The sequence below is a fragment of the Musa acuminata genome, chromosome BXJ3-5, assembly GCF_036884655.1.
Source record: "Musa acuminata AAA Group cultivar baxijiao chromosome BXJ3-5, Cavendish_Baxijiao_AAA, whole genome shotgun sequence".
In the NCBI taxonomy this organism is placed as follows: Eukaryota; Viridiplantae; Streptophyta; class Magnoliopsida; order Zingiberales; family Musaceae; genus Musa; species Musa acuminata.
The window spans coordinates 40,980,377-41,002,595 of NC_088353.1; the positions used below are offsets into that span (position 1 = coordinate 40,980,377).

General features: G+C 39.0%; 3 protein-coding genes across 8 annotated transcripts; 2 read left to right on the forward strand and 1 right to left on the reverse strand.

Moving 5' to 3' along the window:
* The first annotated feature begins 1,106 nt into the window (after nucleotides 1-1,106).
* Nucleotides 1,107-10,689, forward strand: LOC135637547 (malate dehydrogenase, chloroplastic-like). Of its 6 annotated transcripts, none has more exons than XR_010496322.1 (5): nucleotides 1,107-1,239; nucleotides 7,330-8,334; nucleotides 8,436-8,842; nucleotides 10,042-10,346; nucleotides 10,430-10,650. XR_010496322.1 is itself a non-coding variant. In XM_065150123.1 (2 exons), exon 2 carries the CDS (start codon nucleotides 7,367-7,369, stop codon nucleotides 8,603-8,605), a length of 1,239 nt encoding a protein of 412 aa, XP_065006195.1. In that variant the 5' UTR covers nucleotides 1,107-1,239; nucleotides 7,330-7,366; the 3' UTR covers nucleotides 8,606-9,012. The 6 variants fall into 6 exon arrangements, 1 of the variants encoding a protein (XP_065006195.1); XR_010496321.1 differs by adding an exon at nucleotides 2,023-2,247 and having other exon boundaries at nucleotides 1,196-1,239; nucleotides 7,330-8,842; XR_010496320.1 differs by adding an exon at nucleotides 2,023-2,228 and having other exon boundaries at nucleotides 1,196-1,239; nucleotides 7,330-8,842.
* Nucleotides 9,916-11,501, reverse strand: LOC135637548 (ribonuclease 1-like). The gene is made up of 5 exons (XM_065150124.1): nucleotides 11,307-11,501; nucleotides 11,045-11,211; nucleotides 10,800-10,955; nucleotides 10,387-10,585; nucleotides 9,916-10,302 (listed from the first exon to the last, which is right to left on the reverse strand). The coding sequence occupies exons 2-5, from the start codon at nucleotides 11,147-11,149 to the stop codon at nucleotides 10,079-10,081; spliced, it is 684 nt and encodes a 227-aa protein (XP_065006196.1). The 5' UTR covers nucleotides 11,150-11,211; nucleotides 11,307-11,501; the 3' UTR covers nucleotides 9,916-10,078.
* Nucleotides 11,502-19,382: 7,881 nt separating this feature from the next.
* Nucleotides 19,383-21,942, forward strand: LOC103985432 (aquaporin NIP2-1-like). The gene is made up of 5 exons (XM_065153042.1): nucleotides 19,383-19,549; nucleotides 19,625-19,849; nucleotides 20,923-21,117; nucleotides 21,211-21,272; nucleotides 21,492-21,942. Exons 1-5 carry the CDS (start codon nucleotides 19,409-19,411, stop codon nucleotides 21,748-21,750), a joined length of 882 nt encoding a protein of 293 aa, XP_065009114.1. The 5' UTR covers nucleotides 19,383-19,408; the 3' UTR covers nucleotides 21,751-21,942.
* The last annotated feature ends 277 nt before the right edge of the window (nucleotides 21,943-22,219 follow it).

The window sequence follows — 22,219 nt, forward strand, 5'->3', positions numbered from 1 at the left end:
TCCCCTCCAATTACGGGTCAAGATAATTCGGAAGTAAGTTGGCGATCAAACTATTATGTTCTAGCGTATGCATCGTTCATGGGCTGGCTAAAGCCTGAGAGCTCGAAGAAGGTACATCTCTTTGCTAAGCTTCCTTGTAACCTCTCCCTCCTCGCCCCTCACCACCCCTTCCTCAAATCCATCATGCTATTGGACAAAGTGACCATTCAAGGATTTAAATATGGTGTCGATGCTAATATCTCGCCTACCTTCTCTTCCTCATTCGACGTCAACACATATGCAGAGTAGTGCCAAAGGAGGAAGAGGAGATTGAGTAATGCAGTGCCAATGTTGATGCCTCGTATTCTTTCTCTTCCTTTTCCGGTGGCAACATAGATATCTGATCACTCTATTTTCTCTTTCTTCTCATTATTGATGTTCAAATCGATATTAGCAAGGCCAATCATCACATCATTGTTACCGACCATTACCTCAACATCTATCCATGGTACCATCATTCGTCACTATCGTTAAAATTATTTTTTGCATATTGTTTTCATACAATTCATGTACATGTTATCACATGCTATATCTTTCGTAAGTAAAACTGACGATATTATGATAAATGAGGTTAAATATTTTTTTAATAATTATAAAGATTTAACATAAATTTTTTAAATCTAAAGATCGAAATAGTAAATATGTTTAACTATAAGGGCTAATATATAATTAGCCCCCATTTCTCGCAAACAAATATTAAGGTTTCAAATGACGTACCGGTGGGGATTGTCGAACCTGCCTGGGTTCGAATAGGCGATCAGCGTTTACTGTATGATTGCTGACGGGATTCAGCAATCAATTGATAGAGCGCAGAAGAGGGCTCGTTCTACTGGTGGTCGTAGTGGGGTCCGGTTGTTTTACCGGTGAGGATCGTCGAACCAGGCGATCAGAATCTCCTGTATGGTTAACAGTCCGGATTCAGCAATAAATGCACAGAAGTGGGGCCCTGCTCATTCTATTGGGGCGTCGTAGTGGGGGCTCGGATTGTTTTACTGGTGGGGATCGTCGAAGCTGACTTGAGTTGAACAGGCGATCAGCAACGGACTCGCTCGACCAACGTGACCACTTTTTGAGTTCTGCGTTCCTTCGTTCGTCCAGAGGAGAGGAGGCCTACTATAAATATGAGAGAGAGCCATTTCGCCTCGCGATCTCCGTCGGGCGCCGCTCGTTGGTCACTGGAAAGTTGGCTTCGGTGAGAAGGTCATATTTCTTCTTCATCATCTTCTTCTTCTACATCTCTTGTGTCTCGCATTTGGTGTGTCTGATCCGATTTGGTTTCCTTGGGCTTCTTACTATTGTCGTTCTGATCTTGGCCAAACGGATTGGGTACGGATGTACCTTTGTAGCGTGATCGAGATCTCCCGATTTAGTTCGTGCGATCTGAGATCTGGACTACGACGATTTAGGTCCTTTTGTTACCTCGATTGCTTTGATTTGGTAGATAACGGTGTGATCTCTAGTTTCAACGTGGTTCATCCGAGATCTAAATTAGTGTTGAATGGGAAGACGTAAGTTCTAATAGCTTCTCCTTCAATTTTCTTGAGTGAATTTAGATTCTTGGTCCTCCCTCGACATGGGATCTTTGAGAGAACAAAAGTCCTCCGCACAGATAATTTAATTCTTCGTTCTATTTATCGTTCATTCTCCTTTTGAATCTTTTTTCGCAGAAGTTTTGGCTGTTAGCGAGGTTTGTACTTTTGTACCTATTGATTTCATTGCGTTTCTTGAATCCGGCCCGGTAGGTGGATGGTAGGGCCTCAGGTAGATATTTCATGGTTGTCTTTTTCCTTTTTTATTAATTCTTTTTGAATTTTGATCTACGGTTCCATTTCTTTTTTAAAATAAGCTTTGTTTGATGCCTCTTCTACCATGTTCTACTGATTTCGATAACCTTTTCTTCCTTTTCAATCGTTTCATGCGGCCAGAAGGGGTTGAGCCTGATGGAACCTTTGGGCACTTTCTGTTTGCTTTTTTGCCTTATAGGCACCAAAAGATATTTGCTACCAAACAAGAAAGTAGAGGGCCCATTTAGCCTTTCTTCTGCTTTTGGTGTTGCTAAAAGGAAACAGGAACATCACCATGGAGCACATGTGATTGGGGTTTTGGCTGGAAGAATTAGGGTGGATCAACAGTGGCCTGGGTATAACAAGGGCCATTTAACCATCGTGGACTTGAAGAATTCGAAAGAAGTTTGTAAATCTCTTCCAAGTACACAAAATTTTGTTTCCAGAATCTTTCACAAAAAAACAAAAACTAGAAATGAATGAATCAGACACTTTCTTGCATCCATTTTTCACATATTATGTAAAAAGCAAGAAGAAAAAGAAGTGAAAGTAAGCTATTCAGGCAGTAATTTGGTTCTGCAGATCCATCCCAGGTACCAATCATCCAGCTACTTAGATGGTGGTAATTGTGCAAATTAATGGTTGAAATGTATCTCATTTAATCAACTTTAGCAACCTCTGGTCCTAGTGTAGCTTGTCCTCATAATAAATTTCACTTACGATAACTCATGCATAGTTCTGCACGTCTTTTTCCTTATTTTTCTGACTGTTGTTTTCTAATGCTTATTTAAGTTCTTTTATGAAACCTTAGTTTATGCCATTTCACATTTTTCTTGGAGTAAAATTTGAGTTGCTTTAACTATATTGTTTCATAAGCTGAGATGTTTCTCATCATCTTTGTTCCATATGTTTTCTTTAATATTGAAATTTCCCTTCTAAACTTGTAGAATACTGAGGTAAGAGGGTTTGACTATTATACCTAGAGCTTTATTCTTTAGCTAATGAATCAACAACAAATGTGATACCTCAGTTTAGTGCCACATCCGTTGCGGGGGGAGGATTGAATTGGATTGTAATGCTAGATGGAACTACTGTCAATAATTTGAGCTTAGGCATTTTGGACTAATGATTGCGACTCACTAAGTTAATGGGTCAATTATCGCATCAAATTAGGTCATTATAACATGTCCTTCTTAGAGAGTTGCATGTGTTCCTTAAGTTTAACATAATGAAAGCTTTGGTTATGTGGACCTACAAGATAATCTGTATATTAATGAAGGTAGTTTCATTGTAATTATAATTAAACATGTGAGTTTGCACAAAGTTTTTCACTGATAAGAAATGTTTACAAAAATTAGTCTATGGATTTTCTCAACTCTGATAGACCTGGTGTTTCATGGTACTAATAGTTTCCACATATCTAGCTGAAAATGTAGATATGTTAAAAGAAATTCTATTGATTCATGTCGTATGCATTTTCTTCTTGATAGAGGAATCTTCCTAACCAATGATAACTTGACATGGGATTATACACGTGGCAGCCCAATTGATATAAAGGAGACATGACCTGCCCCTTTAGTCTGCCGACGTGGACATCAGTCCAAGGGATGGTTATGGATTTCTCCCTCAAGGAATATTTCATGGGATATTCCTCTTCTTTTTTTACCTGATACAAAAAAGGTATCTTTTGTGTAGTAATCGAGGTCAAACATTTTTGACTATCTTCACCCATTCACCTTTGGATTAACTTAAGCGTCGGAGGGACCAAGTTGAGAAACCCACCCGACCTCAGTCGAGCATGTGAGCAAATCCACCTCATCCCTCGGGAGAGCTCTAGAGAAACCTCGGTGGCTATCTCACCCTTCGTGTGCATGTGGACCCGAACCATGTTGGACTAACTAGGACATCATCGATTTTTCTCCTAACATTTTGGTGTTAGAAGAAGGGCCTAAGTCATAGGAATGTTAGCTTGCCGATCCCCTCAACGAGCATTCGAGCGAAAATGCTCTACCCCCTGCTAAAGTCTTCCTGAACCTCGCTCAATAAGTGTAGATGATGATGGGGATATAGACTGTCGCCCCACTCCTACCTCAAGCTCCTATTGTAGGGACTCAATCTAGTTGTTCAGTGTGACTACTTACTTAATCAACCACATGATCTACTCATTCAGCTCCATGACCTTGCTGAGGAGCTCGACATTACAGGTCCTCATGGAGTTGAGCTCCCCAACCTATTCGAGCAGCTCATCATCAATCTGGTGATTGTGGCCTCGAATGGTCCTCAATCACTTGGACTTGCTGGAGAGGTGTCGATAGGCCTCGTCTATCTTTTCCTTACACTCGACGGCCTAAGCCTCAAGAATGTCGACAAGGGTCGAGTCACCCCACTCCCTCTTCAGCTCCTCCACTTTGTCATTGAGGTTGTCAATCTTTATCGGCTATTGGGAGATGATACTCCCAACATCACTTAATCAATCAAACCCATGATGTAGTGGTGATGTTGAAAATAAGATAGAATTTGAAGGAGCAACCCCATAAACAAAACCCAACCTATAACTTAGAGGCACTTACCACCACTTTGTTCTTGAAGGCTGCATCGATCATAACCTTCGAGGGCCATGAGTACACTTGCTTTGCCATTGGGCAACATAGCAAGCCTCGGCAATATTGGTTCAAGGCCTTGTCATTGTCCCACACACATTGGTCGACATGTAGATTGCCCCACCTTAGTAGAAGCTCAACGATCTTTAGCGCCATGAAGGTAGTGCCTTGCTCTTGCAAAACTTGTACACTGATCTCCACCTACCTCCCTTCTTCGTCAAGGAGGCCTTGGGTGCTTAAGCTACATTGGGGGCTTGAGGCCCTCTGGGAACCTCTATCTCTAGGGCTTGGTTGACCTCAGGGTCCTCCCTAGCCGAGGCTCTAGTGTGCATGACCTTATTCATAACCGCCTTCTTCTTAAGTTGTCTGATGGCAAGGGACCTTTCAGCTCGAGTCTCCCTTGGAAGCTTAGTTGTTGGCTCTTGAGGAGGTTGGACGAGGGCTGAGGAAGCAACCATCTCACTTGAGGTAGAGCCTGCTGCCCACCTCTTCATCGCTCAAAGGTCCATTCCTGCAAGAAGCCCAAAGAGCTAAGTCATGGATCGAGTAAACTGGACATTGGGAAAAAGGAGTTCAAGTTATACCCCGAAGAGTCGAGCTTAAACCCACATTGATCAACCAATCCTCATCCATCTTCCTAATGGCCTCTGAAGAGGAGAGTATCTCCCTCAACTGAAGCACTTGTTCTATCACCTTGGGGGTTAGGAAGGGGGGGTGTTATCTATGGGATGTGTCGACCAACCTAGATCGAACCCTAGTTCTACAACTCCTTATGAAGCAAAAGCGCTCATTCCAATCTTTGTTGTTGGATGGAACGCCAATCACCTTAAAGCCTGAGGGGACTAGGTTGACCAATCCCACCCTGGCCTCCTTGTAAGTGCTTGAGGTGATTGGGTTAGTCAATCCTGACCTGACCTCCTAGGTGAGCGCCTAAGGTGACCAGGTTAGCTAATCAAGACTTGACCTCCTCAACGAACGCCTGATGTGACTAGGTCGACTAGTCTCGATTCAACCTCAATGATCTCCATTGATCGGGTCAGTAGTTTCTAACCTCATCGAGCGGATCCTAGCCCAACCTGGTTCACCCAGCATTTGGGATCCCCCCTCCACTTCCACATGGTCCCCGTGTCGAGCCACCCACCGACTGCACTTTGACCCCTCTAGGAGAGTTCCCAAAGTGCACCTTCGGCATGGGACAAATGATAAGGGAATCTTCCCAACCAATGATAACTCAAAATGTGGCCATACACATGATAGTCCGGTTGGTATAAAGGAGACAAGACTTTCCCCTTTCGTCTACCAACGTGGAAATTAGTCCAAAAGAGACAATTATGGGTTGTTCTCTTAAGGAATATTCTACGGGATGTTACCCTTCTTTTTACTTGGTATAAAAAGATCTTTTGCACAGTAATTGAGGTCAAACATTTTTTACTATTTCTACCCATCCACCTTAGGTTAACTTGGGCATCAGGTTGAGAAACCCGCTCAACCTCAGTCTTCGTACATGTCATCTCCGGAGCACATGAGCATATTCATCGTAGCCCTCAGGAAAGCTCTAGAGACACCTTAGCGACCATCTCACCCTTCTTGCACATGCAAACTTGAACTATGTCTGGCTGACTAGGATGTCATCAATTTTCCCCGAACACTTTGTATTGTTCTCCCTTTGTCTTTTTCTTCTTACAATAATTTGGAAGTGATCTTACAATAATTTGGGAAACTAGTAAGATTGGACCAGATGGTATTTTCTATCAAATTGAGTAAAAGTATCCAATGACTTGCTTCTGTATCTTCTGAATGTGCATTTGAATGCATGAAGTTCTTGATGATGACATAATGTTAGAGAAGATACCTTCTTTTAATATTCAATTTTAACATAGGGTTGGTCTGGTTTGCCTATGGTGTCACAATCTGAGTTTGAAAACCACCAGAATACATACAATGCAAAATGATAAGCGCCCCATAGAGTATTGGCAAATGACATGCCATTCCCTAGCTAGCCAGCATGACTAACCCACTAATGGTGTCAATCCTCTAGGTTCTAGACATTTCTGTGACAACTTGTTAAAAATGCACATGTCTTTACATTTAATTTCTTTTATGCCAATACCCTTTGTAGTTTGGAAGTCCCTGAATTGTTAAGAATACATTTTGGTCAATATTTGAGGGGGTTGGGGTTAGGTTCAGCTAAATTACAATTAAACCTTAGCTAGCCTGAGGACTGTTCATGGAATTAGTGCAAAAGGGCACTGATCCATATTTGCTTACTTTTCAAGGGTTGAGGATTTTATCGTCAAACATAGTTTAGGAGCAACTTATATGTGAAAAAAGTTTATTTTACAAATAAACCATGCATTTAAAAGTTTCCTTTCAACCTTATCAGCTGTAAAGTACAAAGAAAAATTGATTTGGGAATTTATAAGCAAAATTTGACTCAAAATGTAAATTATTTTTTACAGCATGCTTTCCTTTGTAATATTACATAAGAGTGACGTGGTATTAGTTAATTCTGACTAATTTTTATGACTTTTCATAAGTTTAATGCAATCGCAATCATAGATTGTTGAGATTATACAAAATACGTCCTGATAAAATGTATCCATGTACTGCATGTCCTACTTTTTCAAGTTTGTATGTCAACCTATCTGTGTCATATTTGTACATGTCTGTTCCCTGGTCTTTGCCTCACAAGTAGCAGTTAACTTTTTTATTCTGTTTCTCCATTACTTTTATGATTCTTTTCATACGTAAATTCTAGTGTTCTTTGGTTCCTTTGTCATGATTCAAATGGTTTGTGCTTCTTGGCATATGTGAATTAACAACAACAGATCAACTCAATTATGCAAGTCTCACAAACTTGAATGCTTTACTTTTGACTGACTCTTGATGTTTGGGTTAAAAATCAGGGGTTTATACTCTTAGCTCCCTGTATTGTGGTGTACGATGGCATTGACAGCACTTACAACTGTGTCTATTGGATCAGTTTGTGCTCAACCTAGGTTGGGAGCAAGGCCCAAGGCCTCTGGCTTTGGTTTTACTTGCTCAAAGTCCTTCAATGTTTTCAGTGGCCTGAAGGCAGCATCCTCAGTTGGCATTGAAGCAGATACATCCTTTTTGGGCAAGGAGGACAATGCTTCTCTCCAGGCATCTTTTGTTCCAAAGATTAAACCAAAACAAGTTTTTCTAAATCAACTCCACCCCCATGCATCCTCGTTTAAGGTGGCTGTCCTTGGGGCTGCTGGTGGGATTGGCCAACCTCTAGGACTTCTGATTAAGATGTCTCCTCTGGTCTCAGCATTGCATCTTTATGATATTGCGAATGTTAAAGGAGTAGCTGCAGATCTCAGCCATTGCAATAGCCCTGCTCAAGTTTTGGATTTCACTGGACAATCAGAATTAGGCAAATGTCTGAAAGGAGTTGATGTTGTTGTCATTCCCGCAGGAGTCCCACGGAAGCCAGGCATGACACGGGATGATTTATTCAACATCAATGCTGGCATTGTAAAGACGCTGATTGAGGCTGTTGCAGACAATTGTCCTGATGCCTTCATCCACATCATCAGCAACCCAGTAAACTCCACTGTTCCCATAGCTGCAGAGGTACTCAAGCAAAAGGGAGTCTATGATCCTAAGAAGCTTTTTGGTGTGACCACCCTTGATGTTGTTAGAGCTAACACTTTTGTTGCTCAAAAGAAGAACCTAAAGCTTGTCGACGTGGATGTACCAGTTGTAGGGGGTCATGCTGGCATTACTATTTTACCATTGTTGTCGAAGACAAGGCCATCAACAACATTTACCGATGATGAGGTTGAAGAGCTGACTCTAAGAATACAGAATGCTGGCACAGAGGTTGTCGAGGCAAAAGCCGGTGCTGGATCCGCAACCCTGTCCATGGCCTATGCAGCAGCACGGTTTGTTGAAGCGTCACTTCATGCTCTCGACGGCGACGGGGATGTTTATGAGTGCTCCTTTGTAGAGTCTGATCTAACTGAGCTGCCTTTCTTTGCATCAGGAGTCAAGATCGGAAAGAAAGGTATAGAAGCCATTGTATCTTCTGATCTCCAGGGTCTGACAGAGTATGAGACCAAGGCACTGGAAGCATTAAAGCCGGAGTTGCAGGCTAGCATTGAGAAGGGCATGGCATTTGTTCACAAGCAGGCGGTAAATGCTGAATCTGCTTAAGTTTTGATATTGTTTCTTTTTTTTTCTTTTATCAGTAGTCTTGCAAGAACAGAATAAAAACAGGGATGGTCAAGGCCGTCCAGTTTGATGCTAAAGCAGGTTTCCATGTTCTAAGCTCGAGAAGTTATGCCCTTGAGGAGATTCGAGAGAAGTTAAGCTGTTTTCAGCTATATTAGAGGGAAGAGAGAACTGAGCAATGACCCCGAGGAAGGACGGTTCTTTCGGCAACTGCATTGGGTATTTTCTTATCCATCAACTGATATTGTTTTCTTGTTTAGTTTTTTTTTTGCTGTTTAGCCATGTTGTTTAACCTTTCAAATAGAGATCATGAACCCTTGTATGATTCAAGAGAACAAGGTTTCTCGAAATTGACTTGTCATCGGCAATAGAACATGGCATTACCATCCCGTGATTAGGGGGTTGTCCTTTTGCTGTTCATGGTTTGCAATATCATGACCAGAAGTTTTTAGTAACAGAACATGCAGTAGAACATTTTCCTTTTGACTTTTTTGATTGTGACGGTTGGGTAGAGTAGTTGTGTTGTCCTTTTCAAGTGCTCTAAGTTAATATTTTCTCAAGTACTTCTTCCCTCTTACCAATACAATTAAAATATATGTTATTTATATTATATTATATTATATATATATATATATATATATTTATTTATTTATATAATCAGTTGACTCATCGGTTCAACCAATATACTAGTAACGCTAGGATTGATTGGATGAGTTTTCCATGGGATTTTGAGAATTATGCTTGTCAGTCATCTAAAACATAAATGAAATGAAAGAAAGAGAGATGGATAAGGTTTTGACTCTCAATTTTTGATAAGTGAATATTATTTTTATCATTAAATTAATATTTTAGATATGAAATTTATAGAGTAATATCTTAAATATTATTTTTTTGTTAAATGAATTTGGTGCGTCATCATCTATCCACTGTGCTTTGAATAATTGCTAAGTAGATATGGTACATCATCACTATCAGATGTTAATATTTTAGGTGAAATAGAATCATTTGGTATATCATCACTATCAATGTGTTATGAAAAATTCATCGGGTTTAATCCCAAATTACATCATCATTATAAATGTGTGTAAAAATAATATCTAAAAGTTTACATCATCATTATAAATGAGTCTAAGTCTGATGCACTTTATTTCCTGTTCTTGTTATTCTAATAAAGCGGTGATCGTGCCATAATTTACGCGATCATATCACTGTGAGAGCCTTGTACACTTTTTATCTCCACTTCTCGTTAGTAAACCCACAGTACATCTCAAACGTAAGCAGCAGACACAACGAAAACATAAATATTTAGAATAACATATAATAATAATAATGCAAACGGAACACAACTTGGTAAAAGACTATATAAGTTGACCAATTCGTTTGTCCGACAGCACATCATCGATTAATTTATTTCACAGGGAACGGAACGGAATAGACGAAGGAAGCGCCGGCATCTCAGAAGGACGGGAACTCGATCTCGGAACCACACCTCTTCCGTGGAAGCACCGGGCACTCGATGAGTTTCGCCGCCGAAGTGTCGACGCACAGGTAAACCTGATACAGCTGGCTGTTCCCCCCCTCGTCGTTGTTGCACTCGATCCACGGGGTGTAACCGATCGCGTCGCTGATGGCGCTCACGACGCTCTTCAAGCTGTAATCGCCACCATCGGGCTGAATCCCTGCAGCAGCAGCTTCCATCTCAGACGACCACCACAAGGCTTCGGTAATCAATGGTGTGATCATATTGCGACTATTGAGTTTACCTGCATCCAGTAAGATCCGAAGAACGTCCACCTGTTTCTTCAGCTTGAGAGCTGCTTGGAAGTAGCCGTGCTGGTCGAGGACGGACTCGGAGCAGGTGCCGTGCTTCTCCCACTCGTGGGTCCAGAACTGGGTGCCGTCGCTGCTTGGGCACGCTAGGGTCGGCCACTTCTGTCGCATGGTACTCAACAGGTCCCTCACCTGCAACCAAAGCAACAAGACGGCTCCATAGGATGCCACCATTGCACGAACAAAAAACACAAAAATGGTAATCATGTTGTTTGGAGAAGGAAATCTTCTTTTTATGTGTTGCACGGAGACTCAAATCTGGCCCATGATTTCTGCAGAGTATCCCAATTCTCCTAATCATCACAGGATCATGAGGAGAGGAGGAGAATAAGATAGGATTAGGCACCTTGGAAGCATCGTAAGGGTTGTTGGGATCACAGTTAGACGGATAGGAACCATCGTTGTAGTTGGGCCAAAGGCCATGGATGCCGAAATCTGCCGCCGGCTTCCCCGAGGTCGGATAGCAGCAGCTCTTCGCGGTGTCGCAGTACGATCCCGGCCACTGCGTGCGTTCCAATGGATGATGATGATCAGCGTATCATCGTTACAGTGAACTGAGTCCGAGAAGAAAAGAACAAACGGCACCCTAACCTGCAGAACGAAGTAGAAGAAATCGAAGTCTTGTGCAAGACTGGTGGTTGCAACTGCCAGGAGAGGGAGAAGAAGAGAGACCACCGGAGGATTCCTCCTTGTCATGGCTGTGAAGTATGCTTCCTTCTCCCTGATGCTTGTGTCAGGGTCTGAGGTGAGGCAAGCCACTGCAACATGGTGGCATATAAACACACAAGAGAATAGAAACAAGCATATTCCACATTCATGCACCCCCACATAGGAAGCAACATGGAAAGCTCACCAATCAATCCTACTAAGATTGCAGGCGAGAGACGACGACCAAGCAAACAAGGGAGTTGGGAGTCACAAAATTAGATATTATTATTAGAGAGGTGAACTATGTGATAAGAAGAGTGATGAAAGGAGGAAGGGAGGAGGAAGATCTCATGTGCTCCATCCAGAGTATTGTGTTCTTGGAGACAGCCTTCGACATAGACACCCTCTTCAGGAATGCAGATTAGGTTGGCTCACCATTTAATGGACATTGACTTGGGTTGGGTCAAGTGCTTTGAACTTTTCATGACCTATTCTCAGTGTGTATGTAAACTTAAGGAAACACAATAATGTACCAAAATATTGGAGCAAGAACAGTATAAGATGATTGGTTTGACCAGAGAAATTTATAGCAATTGGTAATAGTTATCAAGCATTTAAGTATATATAATGTTTTAGTAAAAAGATAATAGTGAAAGTTGATGGTATTGAGGGACTGATAGAGTGATAAATATATATATATTTTTTTCTTTTTCATCCTTATAGTAGAAAAATACTCAAACATTTTGGAAAAAAATTAATTAGTTTTTACAACAAGTAAAAATTTAGGAAAATTTAAATATGTTTAAAATTCAAATCGATCAAAAATTTAGTTTTTGATTTTTCTAGTCTGATCGGTCCATTCGATTCGATCTTTTATAATAAGCTTTTAATTTCTCACTCATTAGATTGGATGTATGTATGTTTCTACTAAACAAATGACATTTTCTGCTTCCAGATTTCAGTTCCTTTAAATGCAAAATTTAGAATAAGCTGTGGGTAAACTTTCAAGAAGCTGCTCAAAGTAAGAAATGATCCATTAGGATACCCCAATGTCCTCTACCTATGCCAAGATTTGATTGTGGTCATGCTGAACTGGCTATCATTACTCCAATTGATGTGCCATATCGTATATGTAAGTTCACAGCCCATTTCTAAGAAGAAGAATCCACTTTGTTTGGCAGGACTTTATTGTCCATTTCAAGATTGGAAATCAATTCTTGACACTAATTCTTGACACATTAATGCTTTCCTCGTATGAACAGTCTCTTTTAAACTAATGATCGTCTTATGTCGTTTGACATGTCATTTATTGCTCGATGATATATATATATATATATATTTATAATTTTTATTTTTATTGATATACTAGTGATAATTGTAGATTGCGTGTTTTGGAAACTTAGATCCTTTTGATTTACTTAAATTCAAATTTAGATGCTTTTAATATGATTTAACTCATTAATATGAGTTACTAACAAATAAGTATTATAGTCAGATGAAATTTATGGATAATTTAATCATCTTGATTCCCATCTAAATCGAATTTGATAAGCCAACAGATCGTATTGTTGGTGAAGATCACCAGAAATATTAATGGTTTCATTACTCGAGCCATTATTTTATATATATAAACAATGATAGTAAATATAAGCAATTTCAAATACAATTAGTGGATTTTTGTATTTCTATACCAGTATTAGTTTTAAATGCTGGAGTGTATTTTCTTACTACAAGTTTTCGATAAATACTAATAAACAAGTGGCGATATATCTAAACTATATAAAACATATTAAGAATATAAAAATAGATTATGTATGGACTTAAGCTTTTAGATGCAATGGTATTTGATCACCACATTTCGGGAACTCGATTTAGCTTAAGCTTTTTCATTTTCATTATTTTTATTTTACATGATGAAAATTTTAATTTTTGTTAGACGTAAGTGTGACCAATAATGACACAAACTTTATGTTTATTATTTTAGATTTATTACTGTTGATTGATTCTTTGTATTGTCCTATTGATATCAATCTTCCTTCCCTATAGTATCTCTCAAGAATCACACACTTTGTTCCTTACGTGCCTCCTTATCTTACATAACAATTGATAGATTTCAATTCATATTTTGGTCTTTCAACTAGAGTGCTTCAAATCCACTTGTTGGATGCAAACAATGAAGAAGACTACTTGTCAATCTTCATAGGATAAGGACAAATCCTAATAAGGCTTATGAACATAGAATAATCATGGTTTGTAATATCCATATACACTCATTGGATGGCAATCCTCCTTGTCTACAACATTGTATGGCCTTGCGTTTCCTTAACAGCAAGGATTCACTACAAAGAAGAATGATGATGACATATACATGTCCAAGAATTAGGAGGACAAACCTAAGATAAGATTCCAAGAAAGCAACTTTTGCTTGCCCTAATCCTCCACTTCATTCGCAAGCACAAAGAAGAATGACATGGTCCCAAAAGGAATGTGTATTGTGACAAAATCGTGTGCCATTTGGTCTACCCATTGTGTCCAAATATGTCCATAGAATGTTAGTTTAATTGATAGAGAATCTTTGACTGCATTGCCATGTATCTTAGCTTGTGCTTTGATCCTTTCGCACCATTGTTTTTTATTTGTACTTTAAATCTTGTGACTCATGATTCAAGGAGTTGGGTATCACGGATGGAGAGTCTCGGACTTTGCTAGGTGCTAGTCTAAGGGTTCGTCGTTAGTCTGAATTATAGAGACAATCTGACTTAGCCCTGGTTTTCAATTTTATCATATTCCGAAGATTACATGATAACACAATAGCCAATGGAAGGGAAGAGCTCTGAATCCAACAAGTTCAATAAGAGAAGATGGGGAAGTACTTGATGAAGTTCATTCGACACTCAAATCAGTTGATGCTCGACGTAAAAAAGAACATGCACGAGAGTTAGAGAGAGACTTATTTATGATGATTAAGAAAATACTTTTTCAATCATTTTTTATTTAGAGAATATTTTATATTATGATTTATGATGATGTGATAAATTCGATTAGACATTCACCTATCAAATCTCGATAGAACGACAAATATTGTCGATGTCACTAAGGAATGAAAATATTCTTATGATAGAATCCATCTTTAGATAAAGGTATGGTCAAGGGGAGAACAAAGTGGTGATCTATGGTAGGAGTGAGAGGAGAATTTGGCACCAAGACACATCCAAGGTGAACTCAAAAGCAAGAACGAATCCAATATCACACGGAAAAGGCACAAGAATGTTCCAAGGCTGCAACAGTTCATCCTAATGGAGACAAACACCATCAGATTCTTTCATGGAAAAGACCTGTCCTTGAATCATCACCAAGGATGGAACCTGTCACAGAAGCTGCTCCATGAGAAGAGAAGCTCTTGCCAGTGACCAACTCAGTGGTCATGCTTCTTCTTCTCCTCCATTTCAGACTGGCAGATGCTGCAAAAGGGTCCACAATACCATTGCCACAGATGCTGTGGCAGAAACCAATCTGCATGTAACATCTCTTACTGTTTTGATTGATCCACATGGATACATCTGTCACAATAGTATTGGCATATCTGATTCATTAGCCTTGTTGAATCAAATCTCCTCAAGAAATAGTATAGTGCTGAGGCCAACCTTAGCCTAATACATAATGAGACCTAACCCAGTGATCTCCTCAAGAAATAGTATAGTGCTGAGGCCAACCTTAGCCTAATACATAATGAGACCTAACCCAGTGATGACTCTACGATATGAGCTCGATCTTATTGATTATGGTCTGACCGAAATATCCAAATTTAATAGTAACACACTCATTAAATCCTTACAAGTTAATATAAATTCTTATTCATTTTTATGAAGGACTAAATCAAAGTATTATAAGTCGCTCGAAGAATAATGTTTAATGGCATTTGGGTTGTATCCGAACGCAACATCAACACCATTACTACTCAGACCCCACTTGAAAGTGATGTTCTTGGACTTATGATCAGATTAAGGGAGGTTTTGATCTATGATTTAATCGCAAACTTGAATTTTACGACTAACAATGAAGTCTATATAAATTATGCTTGTGATGGTGAGTTGTATGGAAAAATAAAACTTGATACATTTGAATCAATACAGGTTGGGATTTTTACTAATGGTTCTACTAAAACTGTGAAAGAAGGCATGAATCTTAACATTCAGGAGAAATAATTAAGAAGGAAGAAGAAACCTAACTATGCACACATTTTGATAAGGACAACCGAAGAGAATTCTAATTTTTAGATATAACATCGATGGAAAGCAGTCACCACCTTCAGCTTTCCTCCTCAGAAAACATTACTATGGAACATGAAATAGTTGTCACATATTTATGATAGTGGTGATGGTGCACTCAATTGTGTTCTCATGGGAAAGATGCTTCAATGATGTGGCTTTACAAAAGGTGGGAGATGGTCCAAGTTACATGCATTGTTCCTTCCTTGAAGGTTGACTCATATGCATTTGATTGTTCTAATTAGTACATATAATGTCACACATAATTTCTCATTTAGTTGGCTAAAACAAATAATGAATTATTTTTAAAGCAAGAAAGTATGACTAGATGAAGGAATCAACCAACATATCCTTAATAAGATACAACAATGCTATGTTACTTTTGTTCCAAGAAATTAAGCCACACTATATGGATTTAGGTGCAAGTATTTACAAACAATAATACTATATGAACAATGATATTTCCTCTCTCTAAAATAAACCTCCAAAGCTATCACTTAGTTTATGTTTTTGAATGAATGATATGTCATACGTGTCCCACAAGCCAATTACGTGAGTGATGACACGCGTAATATAATATACACTCTTTTTATTTATTATTTATTTATTTATTTTTTTACTTTATATTGTTTATTGTATGTATTGTGATATCCATGAATTTGTGCAATGAGAATCAGATCATGATATTATGATTATGAGACCGATTCGCCTTTAAACATAAATCTTAGATAATCTCAGACATAGGTTACTCGAGAGAGAAATCAAGATGACCGGATAGACTGGTGTGCTGTATACCTATCTATATGATGGAGGCGACTGGTCTCATAGCTACTCATGTGAGGACACTAGGGATACCGTACAGGTTCTCATTGGAGAATGAGTTCATTGATTGATCCACTCACGAAATATTGGATAATTGATGATACATCATTGTCAAACAATGATTTCGTCATCCTAGTAGTGTATCTGGTCTTTAAACTTAAGACACAAAGGATGTTCTGTATGAATACTCTACTCTTTGATATCAGACTTATAGACCTAGAAGTTCCAGATCTAGCACAGCCAGTTATCGGAAGTAGCATCCAAATTTACGAGGGCTATTAAGTGTTCATAGAGGATAATCCTCTCTCGATGTCATGAGGGAATATCTCATGTGTTCTTGCTTAGGCAAAACCTTATATCATCCAATAGATTGGATTCTCTTGTATCATTTAGGGATTATGGCGTAGTTACCTAGTACATCCGCAATCAATGAGTAAAGTAAATTATTATGAAGATAATAATTTACTAAGCCAAAAGGAGTTCTGACAGGTATGACTCACGGCTAACTCGATATTGGGCCTCGAGGGCCACACACATATGATAGGTATTGCAATGAGTAGAGGTTCAGATATGAGATATCCGTTGGAGCCCCTATCTTATTGGATATCCAATAAGCCTATAAAATATTGGATCAGATCCAATAAAAACCAATGAGAGATTATTAGATAGAGATTCACTAATATTAGAAACTTAAGTGGTTGGATAAAAATCCAAGACCCAATATGGTAGTATCTATTAGGATTAAGTTGACAATGTGTGTCTATAAATAGGAAGTCAAACCCCTTTTGGTTGCCTTATATTCTTCTCTCTCTCTCTCTCTCTCTCTCTCTCTCTCTCATTCTCAACCAGCAAACTCCTGCTTAGGGCATGTGGATAACAAGAATAACTGACCCCTTCTTAATTGTGTGGTATGTACAACGAAGAGATTTGAGCAACGATTTGAGAAGCATCTTTACAATCCTTACTATGTGGATCACCACTAAAGAGGATGATAATTGACCTCCTTCATTCTCTTATATAGATCTATAAGTTTTTAAGAATATATGATATCCCAATGTAACACATCTTTCTTATACACGCGATTTTTGATTTGGCGGGATTTTACGCATCAATCTTCGCATAACGATGAGAGACTATTTTTCTGTGAAAATCTGAGAATTTTGTTTGTGATCTTCTGCTTCATATGTGATGTCGCCCTATATTTTTTAACAATGTCTCTTTTTCTTTATTTAAAATTTATAATATATTAGATAAAAGTTCCCACAAAGTAAGCAATGGATCCATTAGAAACTCATTCTTAACAACAAGCTGGGTAAAACATAAAGTGATGCCTACGAAAGTGAAGCACCCACGTAGACCCTAGAATCCACAAAAAGTGATGACAAAGGTTAATCCCTCAACTAAGTTTAGTTAGTCTAACTTTTATAAATCCAATCTATCTTTTACAAATCCTTGCTCTTGACAACACTAATGAAAATTTGGGAGGAAATCTTTTACCATTGAGTGATGGCCTTCATGTTGTTTTGAGATTAAAAAAAGTTGTAATGCAACAAATCAAAGTGAAATCTAATTTGTAATGCTAATGCATCTGATAGTTGAAAAGAGATTCATTAATTTTATGTTTTGTTACATTAGTTTTGGGTCTTTCTTTCACCATAGTAATAATGTCAATATCATTAAATCCAAAAGCTTATGATCTAATTTATTTTTATAGACACTCGGTGAGTCGATCGAGCACTTAAAATATTAATTACGATATATCTTAGCTAAGCTTATATAAGGTATAATCTTAAATTTATTTATTAGATATAATATAATTTAATATTTTTAACATGCTTGATTACAAACTAAATTATATTGAGAGACAACATTTTACATTTAAGATACTGTTTTGACCTAAATTTATCTTAAAATTTCTTTAAGAAACAAAAAATTTATGCTTCATGAAGACATTAATTCAGCTCAAAAGCTTACGTTTTGTTTTTGAGAACTCTTTCGAATCTTATCGATATAATACTATTTTCTTATTCCTATCTCAAGATCTCTCCCATCAATATTCTCTTAACATTGTGTTGTTAAATTATATTCAAAGAAAAATTATTGAAGAAGCCAATTATAAACCCTTCATCATAAGAAATGCAGCTGAACATGAGTCATTCTTATGTCATCCAAACTACACATGTGGAAGATTCTTGGAGACAATGGTTAATGCTCTTCATTTCCTCCCCTTTTTCTTGATCCTCCCACTGTGTGTTGTTGTACCTATATCAGCTGGTCAATGGGTTCAAGTTACCATTGGAGGAAGAAGAAGAAGAAGAAAGTCCAATCAAAACTACTCTTCCAAGAGAGACAAAGAAGACAGAGGAGTAGGCACTCATGCATCCACAAGAGAAAAGCCAAGAAGTTGCCTGCCCAAACCAGCTTCCCAAAGTGGCACATCATTGTTAGGCTGTGCTTTTGAAGCATGGCTTCTCATGCTAGTGCTTCTACCTTTTAGACTTCAAAAGGTTGAGGTAAGCTATAAATGATTGACCCCCCCCCCCCCCCCCCAAAAAAAATTAGGGTTGATATGTTTTTCTAGATTTTAGGATCAAATCAAGTATGTAAAAAATTTTATACAAAGAAAAAAATCTTTAAAAAAATTATTATTTAGGCATATCTCGGTGGATTCGTAAAGGATACAGAAATTCGTAAAGATTTATACTAGAAAGTCGGAGTTGACTTGTGAGAACTTTTAATTTGTTAGTACGATGAAAAACCTTTTTTTTTTTATTTATATATATAGACAGAGTATCAAATAACATAAATTTAACTTCATAAATGAAATGATTGAAGATTAAAAATTAAGATTATTCAGTAAGATATAAATAATACTGAGATCACACATTGAATTTTTAATAGTAGCCTCATGATAAAAAAAATATATGATTATTCATGAAGAAATAGAAGAAAAAAAATGCAGAGGTGCATAATGAACATCATGAACTATCTCATAATAAGATCATGTTCATTATTATTTGAATTATGTGTTGTAAATCTTATACATGAAGCACGTGGATGGCTGAGATTAGAGTGGCATTTCATCGAGCACTTACGTGGAAACCCAGCTGACCCCATACAAGACAATGGCATCAGCAAGTGCAGCTCGCTCTATAAATACCACCCTACAACAACATAGAATGGCCACCACACCTTGAGGAGCTCTTAGAGCTTGGCAATGGCTTCCCACGGCACAAGGCCTACTACTACTGCCTGCAACGAAATCCATGATGCGGTCACAACTCACACCTCCATCTCTCCCTCTCTTCTCCACCGGAAGAGCCTCGAAGAACTCTTCCCACCCTTCCTTGCCGAGAAGGTCATTGTCGCTTCTTGACCCACCCACGCTTGATCTCTGCCTCTTGTTCATGGCTGCTACCTTCTGGTGTTGCAGGTCGTCGCGGAGACGATCGCCACCTTCCTGCTCGTGTTCGTCACCTGCGGGTCCGCGGCGTTGAGCAAGAGCGAGGCTGGCGCGGTGTCGCAGCTGGGGGCGTCGGTCGCCGGTGGGTTGATCGTCACGGTGATGATCTATGCCGTGGGTCACATCTCGGGGGCGCACATGAACCCCGCCGTCACCTTAGCCTTCGCCGTCTCCCGGCATTTCCCATGGATACAGGTGCGTACGTTCCTTCATCTCCTCTCACCCTCTTCCCCCAACTCCAGTAGCACTGTCAATTCCTCCACCTCATGCTTAGCTTTTATTGCTCTCTATACCTAAATTTCTTATAGAACTTGATGTTTACCATGCAGTAAGCCTTCATCTTTCACCATTAATATCAGATATATATATATATATATATATATATATATAGAATCCAATTCTAATAATGCATGATCTCTCCATATGAGTGGTTCATAGATAAGAAGATACTTTGAAGACCTCCCTTCATCACAGAAGAAAACATAAAAGCAAGTAATGCTGCTAAAATATTATCTTACAAACTCTTTTTCTTAATATTTTATGTTCCAATATATATAGATAAAAAGAATTGCTCTCTTTTTTTTTATGAACAGGTCAAAAGCTTGTGGCTAAAATTTATGAGAAGATTGTACTCAGATTTGTGATTTGACCAGTGGGATGACACAGGCCATGATTAATGATCCATGACAAGTTCAAGTGTGGATCAAATCATTCCACAAAATATGTAAAGAAATATGCCAAGTAGTCCTAATCACGAAAGACTCTCTCTCTCTTCTCTCTCTCTCTCTCTCTCTCTCTCTCATGCAAGTTCTTTAGGGTTGGGACCAAAAGCCAAAACAAGGATGTGCTCCAGAGCTTCCTACCACTGAGCTTGCAATGATGCCTCACTTAGATGCAGAGCTTCAAATCATTATATGCCAAAAATAATTCCTTTAGTGATTCTTAGGGCCGTTCCATAATGGTAAGAATCATAAGAATTAAGTGACATATATTGAACTTAATTCATATCATAATAACTTGCGGAAATGTCGAAGATGTTAGAAATATAGAATAGTCTCATATTGATAATGACCGAAAGAGTTGGATAATATATATTGGGTTTGATCGGACTTTATAATTTAAGCTTTTTATTTCCATAAGTGTAATTTATTATGTTAACACAAGAAGATGATCAGAAGCTATACCGCTCATGAAATCTTAGTTGTTTGATGAGTTTAGGGTTTATGCATCATCCTGTTCACTTATCTCCCTACAATACATCCTTGCAGGTTCCATTCTACATCTCTGCTCAGATCTCGGGGGCCATGGTCTCCTCCTTCGTCCTCCGCGAGCTGCTGCACCCCATCACCAATCTCGGTACCACGACGCCGTCGGACACAGCTCTGAAGGCCTTGGTCATGGAGATCGTGGTCACCTTCTGCATGATGTTCGTCACCTCGGCTGTAGCCACTGATTCCAAAGCTGTGAGTCCGCACCAACTCTTCTCACCGTGCCCACAGTTCATGCATGCTCCTCCTTGTTCTCATGCTTCCCAACACATCTTCGTCCTGTTGCAGGTAGGAGAGTTGGCAGGGTTGGCTGTTGGCTCGGCAGTCTGCATAACCTCCATTCTAGCTGGGTAAAATAATACATCTCGTCATTCTTAGGATTGCAAGACTGACAGTGATACTGGTCATCAAAGTAGGAACCCTAATACTGAAAGTAATGTCACTTAGGTTGTAGATAAGGGTATACTAAGAACATATACTAACTAACACAGACTGAATAAGATTAACAGCAGTTTCAGTAGACGAAATGCATAGGGTTACAGCACTTAAAATGGGATGGAGCTGTGCAGGCCGATCTCAGGAGGGTCGATGAACCCAGCGAGGACGTTAGGCCCGGCGTTGGCGAGCAGGAACTACGATGCTCTGTGGGTGTATCTTCTTGGGCCTGTGGTCGGCACCTTGTTAGGGGCGTTCTCCTACAGCTTCATAAGGATGACTGAGAAGCAACCGCTGTCGACTACCACCCAGAAATTGTCCTCCTTCAAGCTTCGGCGTTTGCAGAGCCAGGACATGCCGAGTCCTTTGGCCGATGCTTCCGGGCGTGTTTAGCCGGCAAGACTGGAGCCTGGGGAAGGAGATCGATGAGGATAAATGCCAAGTATTGTCTTCTCTGTAGCTATTATCGTCATCTTAAGTGGCAGTCAACGACCGACGCCTCATTTCTGTGACGCCATGTCTCCGTTCACACAAACTAAGGCTCTTATAAGTGATATAATGATTCACGTACCAATTCCTCGTCTACGCTTCTCTATACCTTGTTTTCTATTCAACATTTTGGTGGTACCCGTTGTGGTCAACTTTCAGTGTCCAATCATCATCTCCAGTTACTAGTGTGGTAGGCCGCCACAAACGAAAACTAAATCATATATATATATATATATATATAATCTTCTTCATATGTATGTGTGTAATATAAATTATACACACATATCATATGTATATCTTTTGAATGTCAAAGGTTATTTTAATTTTCTTCTAAATTTAAATTTATCATTAATATTCTCATGAAATCCAATAT

Bases quoted from the DNA above. Each gene is read 5' to 3' on its own strand.
- LOC135637548 (XM_065150124.1), bottom strand. From the start codon at position 11,149: ATGACAAGGAGGAATCCTCCGGTGGTCTCTCTTCTTCTCCCTCTCCTG. The intron at 10,956-11,044 runs GTTAGGGTGCCG...GAACGCACGCAG, and splicing joins TCTTCTACTTCGTTCTGCAG to TGGCCGGGATCGTACTGCGA. The intron at 10,586-10,799 runs GTGCCTAATCCT...CTTTGGTTGCAG, and splicing joins ACCCTTACGATGCTTCCAAG to GTGAGGGACCTGTTGAGTAC.
- LOC103985432 (XM_065153042.1), top strand. From the start codon at position 19,409: ATGGCTTCCCACGGCACAAGGCCTACTACTACTGCCTGCAACGAAATC. The intron at 19,550-19,624 runs GTCATTGTCGCT...CTGGTGTTGCAG, and splicing joins CACCCTTCCTTGCCGAGAAG to GTCGTCGCGGAGACGATCGC. The intron at 21,118-21,210 runs GTGAGTCCGCAC...GTCCTGTTGCAG, and splicing joins TAGCCACTGATTCCAAAGCT to GTAGGAGAGTTGGCAGGGTT.
- LOC135637547 (XM_065150123.1), top strand. From the start codon at position 7,367: ATGGCATTGACAGCACTTACAACTGTGTCTATTGGATCAGTTTGTGCT.